This window comes from Cynocephalus volans, chromosome 8 (genome assembly GCF_027409185.1).
Source record: "Cynocephalus volans isolate mCynVol1 chromosome 8, mCynVol1.pri, whole genome shotgun sequence".
NCBI lineage: Eukaryota > Metazoa > Chordata > Mammalia > Dermoptera > Cynocephalidae > Cynocephalus > Cynocephalus volans.
The window spans coordinates 112,397,850-112,415,028 of NC_084467.1; the positions used below are offsets into that span (position 1 = coordinate 112,397,850).

General features: G+C 43.0%; 1 protein-coding gene across 4 annotated transcripts in view; it reads right to left on the reverse strand.

Annotated features, from left to right (window-relative positions):
* Positions 1–1,290: 1,290 nt before the first annotated feature.
* The window catches only part of KCNN3 (potassium calcium-activated channel subfamily N member 3), a 158,341-nt gene continuing 142,452 nt past the window's right edge, over positions 1,291–17,179 (reverse strand). For 2 of the 4 annotated variants that reach the window (XM_063104855.1, XM_063104853.1), the window contains 3 exons: positions 15,924–16,051; positions 15,340–15,409; positions 1,292–10,991 (listed from right to left, as the gene is read on the reverse strand). In XM_063104855.1, the coding sequence (XP_062960925.1) occupies positions 10,695–10,991; positions 15,340–15,409; positions 15,924–16,051 (495 nt within the window). In that variant the 3' untranslated portion in view covers positions 1,292–10,694. Of the gene's footprint in view, positions 10,992–15,339; positions 15,410–15,923; positions 16,052–17,179 lie in introns of all 4 variants that reach the window. The other 2 variants (XM_063104854.1, XM_063104856.1) reach the window with 2 other exon arrangements.

Below are 17,179 nucleotides of genomic sequence, written 5' to 3' on the forward strand. Positions count from 1 at the left end.
ATAAAAATCTTGCCCCCTCCCACTCCTTGCCAATTCAGGTGAGGGTAGAGATCCTGGGGAGGGCTGGGCCAGGTGGGGCACCGGCAGCCTCACTTCAGCAAGCTCTGGATCAGTGATGCTGAACTCAGGGTGCCCTGTGGTGCTTCCGGGAAATGCCCAGGTGCCACTCCAGACTCTCCTTCTGAATCTCCAGGGGTTGAGGAAATTGGCTTGAGTGCTCTGAAAAGTTCTGAGGTGATTCTACCATGAAGCAAAGTCTAAGATCCTTTGTCCAGATCAGTGAACAACTGTAATGTTTAACAGCCTGACACTTTATTCGAATATAGCTGCAAGTTTGCCTGATCGCACATCAGTTGTGTCTAGATATTTTCACTGATGAACAGCTGTTCACCTTAGGAATGGTTCTCACTCTCTGTAGGTTGTTAAAATTGGGTTAGGTATTCAACCTTTTCATGTGTCTTCATGTTGGCAGGGACAATTTCCTGAGTCAACATTGCCATTAAAACCAAGGAAATCCTGGCCTTGCTTAAAGGAGCAAACTTTTCCAGGGGGCTCTATTTTATATCTAACAAGATTTTCTCCTTAAAAAAATTCTATTTCCACAATTGTAGATGTAGGGAAGGAAGAAGATAATATCAAAGGAAATCAGCCACTTGCATTTTAGATTTTTGGTTTTAGTCAGTTGCCTTCTTTTTTTATTTAATGCCATCATAGTGTATCAGGATACACCATAACATTTTTGAAATGCTCATTCTCTCCAGCTTTAGTTCAAGAGGGAGTAGGGAAGGCCACAGACTAAGTCCACTTTCAATGTCATACTCCCATACTTTGCACAAAGAAGAAAATGCAGTCTCCTATCCAGACCCTCAAACCCACAAACCAGCCCACTACTCACGTTCCAAATGCTCTAAGCCTGGGTCTCAACAACATGTAGTCCACACACATCCTGGATCTTACCCATCCACTGGTGACCAGCAGTAGAATTCTAGCCTCTAAATTTCCATTCACTCCCAAAGTGTGCTGAGAAATCCTAGATTGTATTTCAGTATAACTCTTGACTTAGATGAGTCATTTACTGCTCAGTTTTCTATGGCCCAATTTCCCCATAGGAATAACAGTAATAATATTTGTCATCCATCTCACAGGGTGACAATTTATTGATATTTGAGGTCCTTAGATGAAAGGTAATACTGTTTATAAGTACAAAGTGTTATTATTTAGTAATCACTGAGTTGGTAAATGTATTCATTCATAAGGAAGTTTTGGAAGAGAGTTTCAATGAATGAAAAGGAGTAGAAATGCAGCTAGACATATTTTTTGAAAATATTTTTTAGGTCTACCAACTTAGAAAAAGTCCCAAGTATTAGATACTCTCTCTGAAAGCACCTAAATTGCATTTTTATTATGTTTTTTGTCTACAGCTACAGAAAAACTCATGAAGAGGAAAGTGAGGGCACAGGGTATCAACTTGGGGAACTTCATTTCCCACCTCCTGGCTTCTAAGCCTTTCTAGTCACAACTCCACAGATGTGCCTGCAGCTGAGAGGACAGCTGGAGAGACTTGCTGTCTTTCAGGTTCCCTCTGACATTTTGCAGTGTCTCTTGACAATGTATACAAGGCATTACCTCCCTGACTTGGCCCTGGCTATTGTGAGGGTGTCACTACAGGGGCAGGGAGCTAAAGAGACTTAATTGGTTTGAAGGTGTAATGTGTCCTTGCGCTCGTGAGCAGGGAAATGGAAAACTGATGACTCCCTCTGGAGCTTTGGACACTACTAACCAAAGAGAATTGATCCATTATAAGTTGTCACACCATAGAAAGAGAAGATCTTTGACTAAGGTAGAGAGAGGCTGATTCATACAAACGACTGTATTATTGTAGAAAGGCAGGGCCCATGGAGCACTGGAGAGATCCCTAGGGACCCTCTTCCAGCTGCCTAAGACAGGTTCCCACCTGGTTCAGGGAAAGAGACTTCCCAGTAAGTCCTCCTTCTGTGTGTGTTACTGAAAGGAAGCCATAGTTGGAGCGAATCTAAACCCCATCTCCTGCAATTTAGTCTGCCTTCTCTTAGTAAGGAACATGGTAACAATGCTAACAAAATCATGCATAGCATGTGAAGACCAGGCCCTCCTCGTGCTGATGTGTGAAAGAAATTGGGCACTAGACTGAATAAAATTTTTGCTTGTTGCCTTATGTAGACCCAGAAATGGATTACAATGAAAGGTACAAAATCACTTTAACCACCTTATTTATGCACTTCCGCCAGAGGAAAACAAACTCACTGAAACAAAAAATGTTTCCCAAAGGAAAAATTAGTTTCCTCTTTGGTGACCTGAGAAAGTTTACCATAACTCCATTCAAGACCTTCAGGCACTTGACTTTTTTTTTTTTTTTAATTATACTTTACCTTTTTAATAAAAAGTAAAAAACAAACAAAAAAATACATCGATGTCCTGAATAAAACCTCTCTGTGTAAAGGTCTCACTAAACAAATAAACATAGGACCAGACAAAGAAATGGAGCTGTTAATAGCAATATGATATATTATGAAGCATTTATATATGTATGTATATATTATATATGAGTGTGCAATTATATGTGTATGCACCTATGTATGTATAAATATGTAAATATTGGCCTACATACACATCACACACACACATATATTTATACTGACCTCTTTAGATTGAAGTCCAAGGCACTTTTTACAATGAACAGGTTAAAGCCATTAATTTAGAACATAACTGTTTCTGGGTACATATCAATTTATGGCGCCAATACCAGAATTCACATCTTTTCTTGCCTACCTTGGAGTGTCTTGGTGGGTGCAATGAATAAAAGAATGAGCTTAAAAAGAGATTAGAAATGTTTCTAAATGGTTAAACTAAACTTCTCTTGCTGGTTTCCTCTGGGGAGGAGAGTTCTCACTGGTGGGATGCTGAGTTCCTCAAGGGAGGAATACAGGGATTAAGAAATGCAGCTATTTCTGCACTATGCTGAGCAGAGACTCATGTAGCCTTCCCAGGGACCTGCCCTGACACTCCACCTGATATTTTGATGGCCCTGATAGCAAAGACTAAAATGAAAAATCTAAAAAGGGGCTTTGAGGCGGCTCAAGGCTATGAAAGGAGTGCTTTTAAAATTAAGACTGGAAAGACTTCCTCTTATAGACTTTTTTATGTTTTATGTACACCATCTAAGCTATATGACCTCAAGTGGAATTTTAAGATGCATTTGTCCTTTTTTGTGTGTGTGGTAGCTGGCCAGTACGGGGGTCTGAACCCCCTTGACCTTGGTGTCAAACACTACGTTCTGCATTTGCCTTTATCCTTATGATCATACAGGACCTTTACATCATCGTATAATTCTGTAAATGATGCTCAAGGGAGAAATGGTTTAATTCTCCAATTATTAACGAGGTTGGTTACCATTGCAGTTTGGTAAGAGTAGCACTTCTCGATATTTACTGTGCATAACATCACCAGAAGATCTTGTTAAAATGCTGATTCTGATTAAGTAGGTTTGGTGTGGAGCCTGAGATTCTGCATTTCTAACAAGTTTACAGGTGATGCTAATGCTGCTGGTCCCTGGTCCCCACTTTGAGTAGCAAGGGTTAGTATGTAGTCATATACTTGAATTACTGTTAAGAGGTCTGCTTTCCCCAAATCAGGAAATTGTGTTGGTTTTCTTGATTCTAGATTGAATAACAGCTTTGAGGGGAAAGGCCAAAACATATTTGCTCTCTATGAATGTAAAAGTCTTTGTCTGAGAAGTGCTAGAAGGAAAATCCGAAAGAGACAGTTCTATTTAGTAGCAGGAAAATATTAAGAAACAAATCAATTACCACCAGTGCATTTTATCAGTCAATTATAAAATCGAGAATAAGCTAATTTCCATTATCCAGTGGGGTAAATAACCTGCTAAAAACAGATGCCTGGAGTTCTGACAGCTTTAATGGAGCTCAGCCTAACATGTAACTGAGGAGTAATACAGACACAGGATTTAGGTCCATAAAAATAAAACTTGTGTACAAGTTAGTGCTCAGCTACACAAGCAGGCTGAAGCTGGGCATTTAGATTATTTCTCTTTCAGATGGCATGAATAACTAACGTCATTGAGGCCCAAGCCTTGTCTACATTTAAGCTCAAATAAATTGTAATTTGAGAGGATTCTAGCCTTTTTCCCAGGAGAAAACCTGTTGTTTTGCACTATCTGTGTATCTGTGTGAATTTTCAGAGTTTGTGAAGAGAAGAGATATGTAGGCTCAGTTAAATCTACCCTGGTGCTACTTATTTGCACCTGTACAATATTATACCAAAGTGATAATAGCAAGTCAGGGTCCTCATCGGGAGGAGGATGATTCTAGAAAACCTTTGTTCTGGAACCAAACACATCCTGTTTTCATCTAAAATAGTACCTTGGACATTCAAAGGGGGGACTGAGAAGCTCTACATGTGTATCTCAGCTGCTATATAGAGAAGGTGGGAAATGGATTTCATGGGTTGCTTAATTTTTGCCATAAAGAAAAACAGCTTAATTGAGACTCCTTATTTCCTCCCAGCTAGAGTAAACTAGCAGGAAAGGAAGCCCAGCTCCTTACCGGATCTTACTGTGCATGTCCTGTGTCTCCTCCCAGCATTCCCCGAGGAGCTGGGCTCCATGTTGTTGATAAACACTTGGAAATCACGCTCCCTCCAGGGTATTCCCAACATGGAAAAGCACATCTGGGCTCTCACTGGGCCCTGTGTGGCTGGAACGCCAATCCAGGTTTTACTCTTACATAGAGAAACTCATAATGTCTAGAATTTTGAATATTTTGAGTCACAGGAGAACAGGACTCTTCTTTATGCCCAATTCTGATATTGCCAAAGGAAAACTGGTTAGCTGAGTTTGAAACTTATATAATTTATGTAATGGGGCCTTTGCATTGCATTCATATAGAAAGAGCCTGCACTTTTATTAAACTGGCTTTGCACAGCTACTAAAGGAGTGATGGCTTTTAAAATCTCTTCTGAAATGGCTTAATAGAATTTAGGGTAGAATTATTCTAAGTTTGAAATAATGTTCTTTTGTCTCTAATACTGAGGTCTTAGAGAATTAGAACATGGCAGTTCAGTAGGCTGTGGTATGAGGACCCTTGGTCTGGGGTCAGGCAATCACTCACAGTGATGTGTACTCAGAAACAGTCGTTGGGAGAGCAGGCTGACGCTCACCTGCTAAAGACTAGTTTGATACAAAATGTTAATTGAAAGTTACAATATATTTTATAATATAGCAATATATTTCATATTTAAAATAAACTGTTATGCTTTCTCCTATCATTAAAAAATAGCAAGCAGTACAGAGGCAAGATGCAAATTCATATTGAAGCTCATCTGATTCTGAACATAAACCCTTCAGTTTCTGAGTTTGCCATGAAGATGGTTCCTCCATTAAAATCCTGTCGTTCTCTTTTGTTGTTCTCTTGTGGCCGGTGCAGAATGGAGAGTCTGGGACCAACATTGAGTTGTTGCGCCATTAAAAAATGTGTCTGAAGAAGGTGAATCAGTCCCGGTTGAGATTCAAAAACTGAGACAATATGATACAGCTAGAGAAGGTTGTTTATTCCCTGTCCTTCTTCTGTAAAGCTGATGTTGGCTGTTCCAATCAGATTCATATCTGATTTCACTGGGTTTTTTTTTTTTTTGGCTGTAAAGGTCAGCATCTCTTTGGGATCCTAACTACAAGTTGGTGTTGAATTTTGTGCTTTTCCTCCACCAGCTTGGTTGGTCACGACATCTCTTTTGTTTGTTTCAACACATAGTCCAGGCCCAAGATTACAGCTTCCAGAATATGTTTTGCAGGTGTGTAAACAACTGTCGCAGGGCACTTGGCACCTAGATCTGGAGGTCATATGTTGAAAATTTTGACAATGGTTTTGTTCAGAGGGAACTCCAGTTCATGTTTGGGTGTTTCCAGTAATGGTGTAAGACAAAAAGATCACAGTTATTTTTTAATCTATCCGTATATATTTATATACCATTGCACTGAGTACTTTTTAATAAGCTGCAATCTATTTCAATAAAAATCTACATGTTACTTGTCTGATGGAAGTTTAATGTCAATTTCTATTCATGCAGCCTGATACAAGCTTTCTACTACCATGGGCAGACAATCAATATTGCTATCCCTATAATGCTCCTTTCTTAGAGCTATCAATGATCCTATTCCCTTAATGTTTACTTTGGCAGCAGTAGAGAAGGAAGGGATACTGTACAGGACGTCACCAAGCCGATCAACTGCAGGGGAGAGAAGGGGCTGTTCCACGCCTACCAGGAAGCTGCCAGATAGCTGTCTAAGGTACTGAAACCGAACGCCGCAGTCAACAGGGACAGCAAAATGACAACTAATGGATCCTTAATCTGCTTCTAGCAACTTTCAGGGAAGTAGCATGACTGTATAAAACTGGGGCCATATTTTAGGATTTAAAAGCAGTAATTTCAAAGGAGTAGTAGCCTACTGGTAGTGCAATGGCTTCAGAGTGTCTCAGCTGTGGTACCATGATGGCAGTAACACCTCTGTTCTGGGATGCAACATTGATTCTTAATTTGGGGAGCACTGTTTGTCAAGTTACACTCTGGAGGAAGAGGGAGATTCTGGAACTATGCACCAATCCCATATTTCTCCCCACTGATTTTACTATTTGATATGTTATAATTACTTTTGGTAACTGTGGATTGCATTCAAGTGTAACATCAAAGTGGGGACTAGATAGAGTCAGTCTAGGATGCTGTTGATGACAATGGTGAGTTCATTTTTTTCTCTATTGAATATTTTTTACTTACGGATATTAACTAGGTTGAGTATCCCTTATCCAAAATGCTTAGGACCAGCAGTATTTTGGACTTTGGATTTTTGGGAGTTTGGAATGCTCAACATCTATTATCTTCATTTTAAGGACAGAGAAACTGAGGTATAAGGTGGTTATATTAATTGGCCAAAGATGTGGATCCAGTCTTGGATTTTTATTTGCTCTAATTTTGTGTCGTTAGTTTTCTTCTTTTCCTATATTTTGTTTATTCACAAGGAAATTAGTGAAAATTAAAGGGGGAAATCCCCCAAATATATTAAAATAATTATTTCCTCAATGCTGTTCCTTCTTGACCTTTAATAATAACAATAGCTGGCACTTGCTCAGAACTTTAAAATTTACTTTCGTATACATCTTCTACATCTCCTAATTTATGAGATGTGTTGTTATACCACTGGTCCTGTTCAGGTCAGACAGTCAGTGGTGACTCAGGGTCTTACTCGTCTTGTTCTTTTGGATTGTATTAAGCATTTCTAGAGATATGATGTCATGAAGTTACATATTATGAAGATGGCAAGAGCAGTTTATAATAGACACTTTATGACAATTTATTAATGATGATCACACATATGTGGCCTTTGATCCAAAGATGCAGATTTTTATTTGGACTTCAATCTAAGGAGGAATGAGCCCCCAGTCTGGTATAATTTACTAACTGATGCTATGTCCTGAAATTCCACTGAGATTAGTGGTCTTAAAGTATCACAGTACATCCCTGACTTTACAGTACATGAAACTATAATATGGCTTAAGCGATGAGGGGGTGGCTCTGTTTTTCTAATTCAAGTGTCTACATACTTGGGGGAATATTAGAGTGCTTTTACCTGTCACTGAGTTGTTAGAAAGATTATAGTAGGGGTTCTGCCACTGGGTCAGCTTTCCAGGAGTGGGCAGAACGTGATCAGTTCAGTATTGGAGTGAGGTTACTGTAATTAATATTTTTTACATATAGCCAACTTTTGAATAGATAATTAAACTCCCTCCATTACCAAACTTACAAGTAAGGTACAGGAAGGCATGGCATGAGAATCCATCTGCCCCCTTTTCCCATCTGACTGTTGATGCTGAGATGTAGTGGAATTAGCCAAAAGATTTAAGAAGAAAACCTGGGTGATCTACACCCAAAATATTCAGTACCTAAGTCATTAAGGGCTGATTGTACTTGCAGGATAATGGGAAACTTCCCCACATGAAACTGAAATACTAGTACACAGAAGTAGCCTCCCATTTACCACTGCAGGATCAACAGGCAGATTTGATCACTTATCTTTTTGAAGAGTAAGTACTCTTTTGCCAAGGATAAAAACCACACATAGCTATTGCACTACCAATAGGTCAAATCATGCTGCAAATGCCCATGTGTTTTTAGGATGCCATTGGCTACTGCTACCGGAAATAACTCCAACCACTCCCTTGACTAGTGTTGCTAGCTTGGTCTTCAGGGTTTACCTAAGTGAGAGCCTCAATGATACGTTAAAGAAGAATTATCCACAGACCACAATGGATAAATGACAGTCTGTGCATACTGTTTGGGCAGCAGGAGTGGCAGTGAAATCTTGCATGTCATTTATGTGAAATTAGGACTAAATCCCCACACCACACACACACACACACACACACACACACACACACACACACACACCCAGGGTTATAACAGAATGAAAGGGCAAATAGAAATCATAGTTGAGGGCTGTAGTCTAAATGATCAGGATTGGCACACTCAGGTTGACCTCTCAGCTTTGTGAAATGGAACTAATGCCACTAAGAAACTGCATGTTTATTTCATCTGTTTATATATCTGCTGATATGTTCGGCTGAACTGTCACTGAAAATAGGAGCACCATTCTTGGGACATTAAAATAAAGAGGGAGGAATTTTTCAGAGAATCAATAGTTAAAAGAACAAGTAAAAAAGTAAAAAGCCAACAGCAGATGTAGCTTCTCTTGTATGCAGAACAACTAATGAAAATGCTCAAAGGAGTTATCAAGATAAACCATGAAGAAGATAGAACATTAAAGGAACAGCAGCAATAATGAGACAAAAGAAGAGGCTTAGCAAGGGACCAGATCTTGAAAGAGTGGCCTTCATTCTAGGGTCTTTTGCTGTCCAATGAGTCCCTTGTCCTTGGAAGACCAGGCCCAGTGCTGCAGAAGAAAAATCTCTGCAGCAAGGCATTGCCTTCAGAATGGTGATGATGTCTTGTTACAAAGCCAAACCCAAGATGACAACCATATGTAAATAACACCTTTTTGTTTTACCCTAAACAGATGAAATATTCCATACAGTTTCACTTAATTTCCCACAAGCAGAAGTCAAGGACCTCAGAATGAGAAAAGTGATGAATAACATGATGGTTTCCACATTGCAAATGTTATGGGTGGTTAGATTATGGTGTAATGAAAAAAATTTTCAGTGCCTGTCACTGCCCTGAATCTTGATGTTTCAATAGTCTCTTGGAGTTTGAGATGTATTGGAATAATTTTTGCACCAAGATTAACATGGCACAGTAGAAACAGGCTATTGACGAATCTATGTCCTCTTACCTTACCCACAAGTTTCCCTAAAGGCTCCCTTTATTCTCACAATATTTCATTTTGAGGTGACTTCAGGTCAGTAGAAGGGACCACTTGGGCCACTCTCCATCACTTCTCCCAGCTCAGCAGCTCACGGGTGAGGCACTTGACCCTTTCGCACTTGTAATGTCTGGGGCTGGAAACCTGTTGCTGGATAAATACAGCTCAGCAAATCCCCAAACAATGCTCCTGTTCACTAAGGTGTCATTGGGTTGTGCACATACACGCACCATCCTCGGTCCCCCCTCCCTCACTCACATACACCTGGTCATGTGGTCCATCGAACCACAGCTTGTTTGGATGTGAGAAGAAAACTCTGCAGAAGCTGTTATTTTTAGAAGCCTGATTATCCCTCCCAAATGCCAGCAATTTTGTCTTGGCATCCATCTCAGATCAAGCATGGTGCATGTCCAGGGCAAAGCAACCTGCATTGTGTTTGAAGGGACCTGCATCTTCGGTGAAGCTCAGAAGGTGGCTAACACTAGCTAACTACCTGAAATCACCCCACATTCAGATTGGACCAGCTGGACACACATTTAGAGAGTGCCTACTGTGTGCAGGGTAAGGTACCAGGTCCCTTTTTATTTGGGTTAAGCTCAAACAAGAAAGGAGCTGGATTGGATGTGGGGTGTGTATGTGTGTGTTTGTGCACACGCTTGCAAACACAGGTTTATATGGGTACTAATATTGGATGGAAAATCTGGCTTTTTATTGGTCTATGCTTCTTTTTCTTTTTCAGTCTAAATTGGGTATGTCTGTTTTGGCAAGTTGTGGCAGCTCTCTTTTGCTTTTGTCACCCAGGGGCTTCCTTGGACAAAAGGAAAGGAGAGAGGTACACTCGAGGACCCCAGCAGTGAGGAACCCATTCCCCATGCCTAACACAACCCCCTCCCCAGTGGGCCCCTATTCTGGGCTGGCTTCGCTGTTGGCTACTTCAGTGCATCTGGCCCCCCACCCCCCACGTGAAGACCTGAGATTGAGCGTGGGTTTCTGTTCTCCACCAACTCTGCAGCAAAGGCCCTGCCACAGGCGTCGCTTCCTGTCATCTCCTCTTCCTGCTCCCAAGTAGAGGCACCTAAACAGAGATTAGATTTCTGGTTTCAAGGCATATCGAACCAAGCACGCTGAATGAACATGAGTTAGTTAATTAGCTTGGTCTCTCTTCATTCTGTTCCCTGGTCTGAATGTTCCTTGATGGCAAAGCGACCAGGAGAGAGTTGATTTGCATCTTAAGACCTATGGGTAACACTTCGGGAGTGGGGAGTTTTATTTAGCAACTGCTTGAACTTGTGTATGGGGTTGGGAAGGAGGTGGAGCTGACCCCAATTGGGCTGTCGGAGTGTGGGGTGTGGGTGGTGCCCACTGCCACGCTAACGCCCCGGGCTTCGATGATGGCAGACAGGAGCTGCTGCTGCTGCTGGCGCAGGGTGTCCGCAATGAGCAGGGGCAGGGAATTGAAGGTGGCAGTGAGATGCTCCAGCTTAGACTCCAGGCTACTAATCTGCTTCTCCAGGTCTTCACTCCGATCGTTGAGTTCCGTGATTAAGTCATACATGACATTTTGCATCTGTGTGGAGAGACAGAGCCGAGAGACAGGGAGACGACAGGTCATCACAGAGGAATCTGCAATGGGGAAAATGAAATACCCCTCACCTTACAGCAGGAGCAACTTCCGCACCAGCTATGTCTGATCTGGCCAAGGAAAGAGAGGCCATTTATGTTCCTGGAGATGGGGAAGCTGAAGTGGGCACAATTTTTTTTCTTGTTTCAAAAGTAATGAGTATTAATGATAAAATTTTATTAGAAAACATGCATAAGGGAAAAGAAGCAGTACTTTTTTCTTAAATGGAGTGTCTCTAGACTGTCTTCATTTTCTTGCAGAGACCCAACCTCTCAGCTTACGTGGCAGCTGGCATCTAATGATTCAAGAGAAGTTGAGGGCGGGGAGGACAATGCGGTACACACGATTAGTAGGCCAGGGTTCGAGTTCAGGGCTGCAGCTCACTAACAATGTGCCCTCTGTCACATAACCTCTCTCAACCTTGGTTTCCTTAAAAAATTGGAGTTAATAGTAACACTTGGTTATGAGCTATCGTGTGTCTCCTCAGCTCCCAATTCCAATACAGCAGCCAGAACATAAAATGTAATTAACTCCTCAGGCACAGCCGTCAGCCAGAGGGAGCTGCCTGGTCAAGGGGGAGGTATGAAGGCCTGGTTCATGCTACCTCAGTTTGGGATGTCCCTGAAGGGCCATTCCACCTGGCTGAAGTCTTGGTTGACTGTATCACAGTTCGAACCTCGCCCTGACCCGTCCTGCTTCCCTCAGTCCCTGACAGGTATTATCCTGAGGGTGCTCCCCAGTCACCCTCCTGCACTCCACACTGTCTCACAGCATTCCTGGGGACCCCACCTATGGCCAGTGCTCCTCCCCAAGATGTCCCAGGGCCCGTGTTAGTCTGCAGAGTCCTAGTCTATGTGACAGCCATATTTCTCCCAGCAAACTAACAAATGCCACCCTGGCTCTGTACATCAGACTTGGGAGCAAGATTCCCATGAGTCTTCACATTCCCAGATGTTGAGGAAGGAGCCTCCTGTGGGCAATGGCAGAGGGCCAGGCTGGTCGTCGCACTGTCGCTCACCCCCCACTCCTGGAGGTACTGTGGTTCTTTGGGCTTCCGATAATCTGCTAGTGACACCCTGATCTGATTTCACCTGAAATTTCAAATTACTCCAGGAAGATGTGGAAACCAAAGGAACGGGAAATAAGGAGAGAGAAAAAGAGGACGAAAAGAAGGAGGCAAAATATGAGAAGCCAGAGAGGAGAGTGGGGCAGGGGGAATTGAAAATGTAGTGGTGGCCTCCCAGCCGACCACACGCTCCACAAGGACACTTCAGTGGGCGGCACAGGAGGAGTTGGCAGAGGGGGCATGAAGACAGCTTCTCTCCCTTTAGTTCTGCCACTGCCAGAGCAGACACTGTGTCATGGCTGCCCTTGCAGGAGAGGGTGACTGTAGAAGTGAAAGTACTTCCTTTGTTCATTAACATTCACAGAGCCTCCTCAAGGTGCCCATTCTTCCTGGAATGTCCAAAATCACAGATTCACTTGACCGCAGGGCCACCCTGATGAGCTCTGCACTCAGAGTCCAGGCCCCTGGGTTTTGGCCCCAGTGTGGGCACGAGCCAACTGCCCAAATTTGGGATGGTCACTTTGTTCCTTTGGATCTTGGTTTCCTCATCTATATTCATAATTCATAATCAGAACTATCATTTGTAAAACCTTTATAGTTTACAAAGGATTTTCACAGATATTATCTTATTTGATTACCTGAGTATCAGGCGGTAGGAATTATTTTTATATTTCAGTTGAAGAGATTGGGTAAAGGGCCTTCCCAGCTGTCACTCTATGAGATAGCTATTCAATGTAGAAAATAATATTTGGAGGCCACATGCCATATTCTTAATCTAGAGAGGACCAAAGGGCAGGGGTGGGAAGGTGGTGAGTCAGGAGGACTGAGTGCAGAGAGAGAAGGGAGAGGCGCGGCATTACTGCCTTCCCCTGCTCTGCTGCTTGGTGACAGGATGCCAGGGGGAATGTGGACCAATGTGAAATATGCTGCGTGGCTGCCAGGACCTTGGGTGAATCTCCAGGGAGGAAAAGACAAAGACTGGACGATGTCAGCATTCACCTCCTCCCCTGATCCCACACCATGTCCCCCACAAGGCTCTATGGAATCTTCTCATAAGCCTTTTCCTCACACGCCTTCCTTCTGAGTAAGTTGCTCCCCAGGTTATTTACGGCTTAGCTTCCCCATCCAATTCACAAGAGAGTCTTTCCAATTCACTAGGCTGTTGCTTCACCCAGTCTGCTCTGCTGGGCCCCATCTCTTTGAGAGGCCATAGGTGGCACTGCAGAATGCAGGCCTGAAAGTCAGGTTTGCCTGATATTCCCAGGGGGAACTTTAGCCACAGGGTGTCCTGCCAGGTGAGAGGTGAGGCAGGACACATGGCTACTCATGGAAGAAACATGTTGGGGCATCTCATGGGGCCATTCCTGAAACTCACAGGGTGGGCCCCTAGCTATGTTTACCCTCCCTGACCTCTTCCCAGCCACAGCATTAGTCCAAGGGTAAATACATGACCCAAACTGGCCAATCATCTGATATCTTGTGAGAATTTGGAATTAAGACCAATAGGAGGACAATTAGTTTTTACCTGTGGCTAAAACTATAACCTACTCTCTGGATTGGGAGCCTGCCATAGTCTGCCATGGAGACAAGAGGCAGAGAGAGAGGGAGAGAGAGAGAGAGAGAGAATGAATGAGAATTGAAGCAGCCACATGAACTGAAGGAGAGAAAAGAGATGGCAAGAGAATCCCTCCTGGGTTGTGAGGGCTTCTCAGGTCTGGTGCTAGTCAGTTCCTTCCTGAAGTCTGACCACATGCCTGCTTTGAGGCCATGCCTGGAATGAGACTCCCTTATATCCTTAGAATAAATTCCTCTATTCTTAAACCTAGTTCCAGTGGGTTTCTTATATTGGAACCCAAGAGTATTAACCAACACACCCAAGACCCCAGGGAGTTCTCTCCTGCATGTCTGCGTTCCATTCATGTCCTTCCCAACCCCAGCCTCTCATGAACCCTATACTCCTGACCACCCTCCTCCAAAGGTACACAGGCCTGCGGGCTTCTCCCCAACTGTGCCAAGCCACTTATTCCCTGATTGAAGTCCTCACAGGCTTAGAAGGCCCTTTCTTTGGCTTGATCCCTGCATTGAACAGGGTGCCTACACGTGGTCCCACAACCAGTAATTTCTCTGATTGCACCCTCTTTTCAAAGGGTGCTTAATTTGCCTGAGGGAGTTTCTCTCGCTTACCCAGGGAATGTGTTCCATTATGATAATTGACATCTGCTAGAATGTTCTGCCAGCCGGGCCCCGGGCTCTACACTTGATATACAATTTCTGTTTAGAGGCAATGAGAAGAGGGGGCTGAGGACAGGGAGGCCTTTTCTTCAAAGGCACCTACCTACTCTCGGCTCTGCAGCAGTGCAGCCTGCGGTTCCTTCACTTCGGTGGTTTGCAAGAGGAGCATTTCTTTACAGTATTTACAGTACTTCAGTGCCAGAAACACAGAATGACAGTGAATTATCAAGCTTTAAGCCCTAGGGCTCTCAAAGGAGAGCTCTCTTTTTTGGTATCTTTATGTTCATTGTAGGCTACCTGCCTCCTGAGAAGTAAAGAAATGCACCCCATCACCTCTAACAATTTGGGTCCAGAAAAACTGGGTTGTATGGATTGGAGGATGCAGGAACATGAATTTCCAATTAGGATGGCAAATGGATCTTCTGGACGTAGGCAGTCAGCATGGCTGCCGTCACTGTTTGGTCCTTGTTAGAGTGCCTCACCCCTGTGTAACTGGAGAGCTCATCCCCAGTAGCCCCTCAGTGTACAGCTAATAAAAGAATGCATTAAAAAGATTAGTAGGGGCCGAGCCCGTGGCGCACTTGGTAGAGTGCGGCGCTGGGAGCGCTGCGACGCTCCCGCCGCGGGTTCGGATCCTATATAGAACTGGCCGGTGCACTCACTGGCTGAGTGCTGGTCATGAAAAAGGACAAAAAAAAAAAAAAAAAAAAAAAAAAAAGATTAGTAGGTCAGCTAATTAATTTTAACCAAAGACAAAATTGAGATATTTAACTTAAACAAACACCAGGTTTTAGAAGACAACAAGACATCCTGGTAGAGTACAAATGTCAAAAACTTGAACCTGGATTATTTTTTAACCAAGGAGGAATTGTTCTCTGCTTTCCTGGTCCTGCACTGCACAGTTTGCACGTAGGCAGGTTTTCACAGGTGCACCTGAAACATGCAAATGCCAGTGTCTGAGAACTCTTTAGGATGTCTTCAGATTCTGTCACTCACCTTGGAAAGGTCCACCAGGGTGTTGGCTTGGTCACTCAGCTTCCTCTGCTCCATCTTGACACTCCTCAGTCTGTGGGGAAGAGTTGTAACAAACAGACCTTTCAAGTTCATGTTAAGGTTTAGCCCTACCAGCAGATTCCATAGCACTATCAATTTGTCTGACTTTGGAGCTCAGCATGGGGACCTTGAACATGGGTAGCAACTGACTAGAATCAGGGGCTTTTTTTCTTTTTTTATTCCTCTACCATAGAAAGCACCAGGCACAGTTTGTTTTGGTTTGAGTTGCAATGCATGGTGTGTTCATGTGTGCGTGCGTGCGTGTGTTTGTGTGTGTGTGTATGTGTGTGTGTTTAGAATGACTCTAAATTTTTACTTTCCATAGCAGGTTTCCTAATGCCTGGCACATGCAGTAAGTGAATAAACAGACAAATTGGGTCCAGTTCACCACCCCAGTGCTCGGTGAGGGGAACAGAATGGATTTCTTCTGTGCCTCTTAAGTATATAGTAAGATACTGATAGAGCGGCAGGGATCCCACCACTCCTAATCTGGCCATCTGAAAGCTGAGCTGCTCTGGCGTACTCACTGGTGGATAGCTTGGAGGAACTTCCTCTGGTGTTTCCTGACTTTGGCATGGTCAATCTTCTTTAGCAGCTTTGTGTGTTTGTAGATGAGCCACGTTTCCCGAAGAACATTGGCTGCAGCATTCTTGATCTAAAGAAAAATAAAGTAGGCTGCTATCAGGTTAATTTTCCCAGGTTCACATGATAGTTTTTCATGTTTGCTGCTACAGTCTACCTCTTAAGGAAATGATTCTGTGATGATCTATTTTCTTAATCAAAATCACAGAACTCTTAGAAGAGATGGTCAAAATTCACCTCTTATTAATTCTGTATTGGACACAGTAGACCAGAGCTTGAAGTTGAAGGGTGTTTCTTTATTTCTTTCTTAATTAGTTCGGTACTGCCTCTTGACTGCTGTTGCTGATGCTATTTTTAGACAGGCTGCATTATCAAGACGTGGAGGCCCAGGGTCCCCTTTGAATAGGTAAATATATGCCATTGCTGCCCTCGCATGCAGAGTTCCACACTGTACCTGAGATTTCCATTTAGTGCACATGGTACATTCCTCAGATTCACAGAGTAAACAGATTTCCTATCAGCTGGAGATTTTTAAAGGCCTCTTTGAGGAAATGTCTTTCCCACTGATTGGAAGTATAGGTATTAGCAAGTCCATTGTTTTCCTTTCCCAAATGGCCGGAAACATTTATACTGCGATTTTACATGTAAATGTAATTGGCATAAAACCGAAATAGTTTCAAAGCAATGTCTGGAAATCAGTGAAGATATTTAGGTGTGAAACCAGAGCTTCCTCTTTCCCAAGGTTGGCTCCTCTGTGTGCACTGCAGTCACACGCTTCAACATATGACGCTGTCATCTGTTGACATGGAAACCACTGATATCGCCCGGCTCACGATGGAGCTGAGACATATCAATGGCATCCAGATGGCAGGGGACAAAGTTTTAAACTAAACACAGACATCTTCAGCAATTAGTAACAAGAGCAAGAGAAAACATTCTTTATTAAGCACAAGCTAAACAGATTTTTGATTAACCATCCCCATTTCTGTCAGCCATGCAAATTGGCACAGGGCCACAGGCCCAGGGACTGGAAGTAAATAGGCCAGCCTAGTAGAAATCAGGTTACTAGCCAGAAAGGATTTTAATAAAATTGGAGAGTACAGACCTGCTTCTCGAGACTGACATCAACAGATGGGACGTTGTTAAAATCCTGAGACGTGTGGGAAGGCTAGGAAACATTGTTTTGCAGGCTAACTTTTGT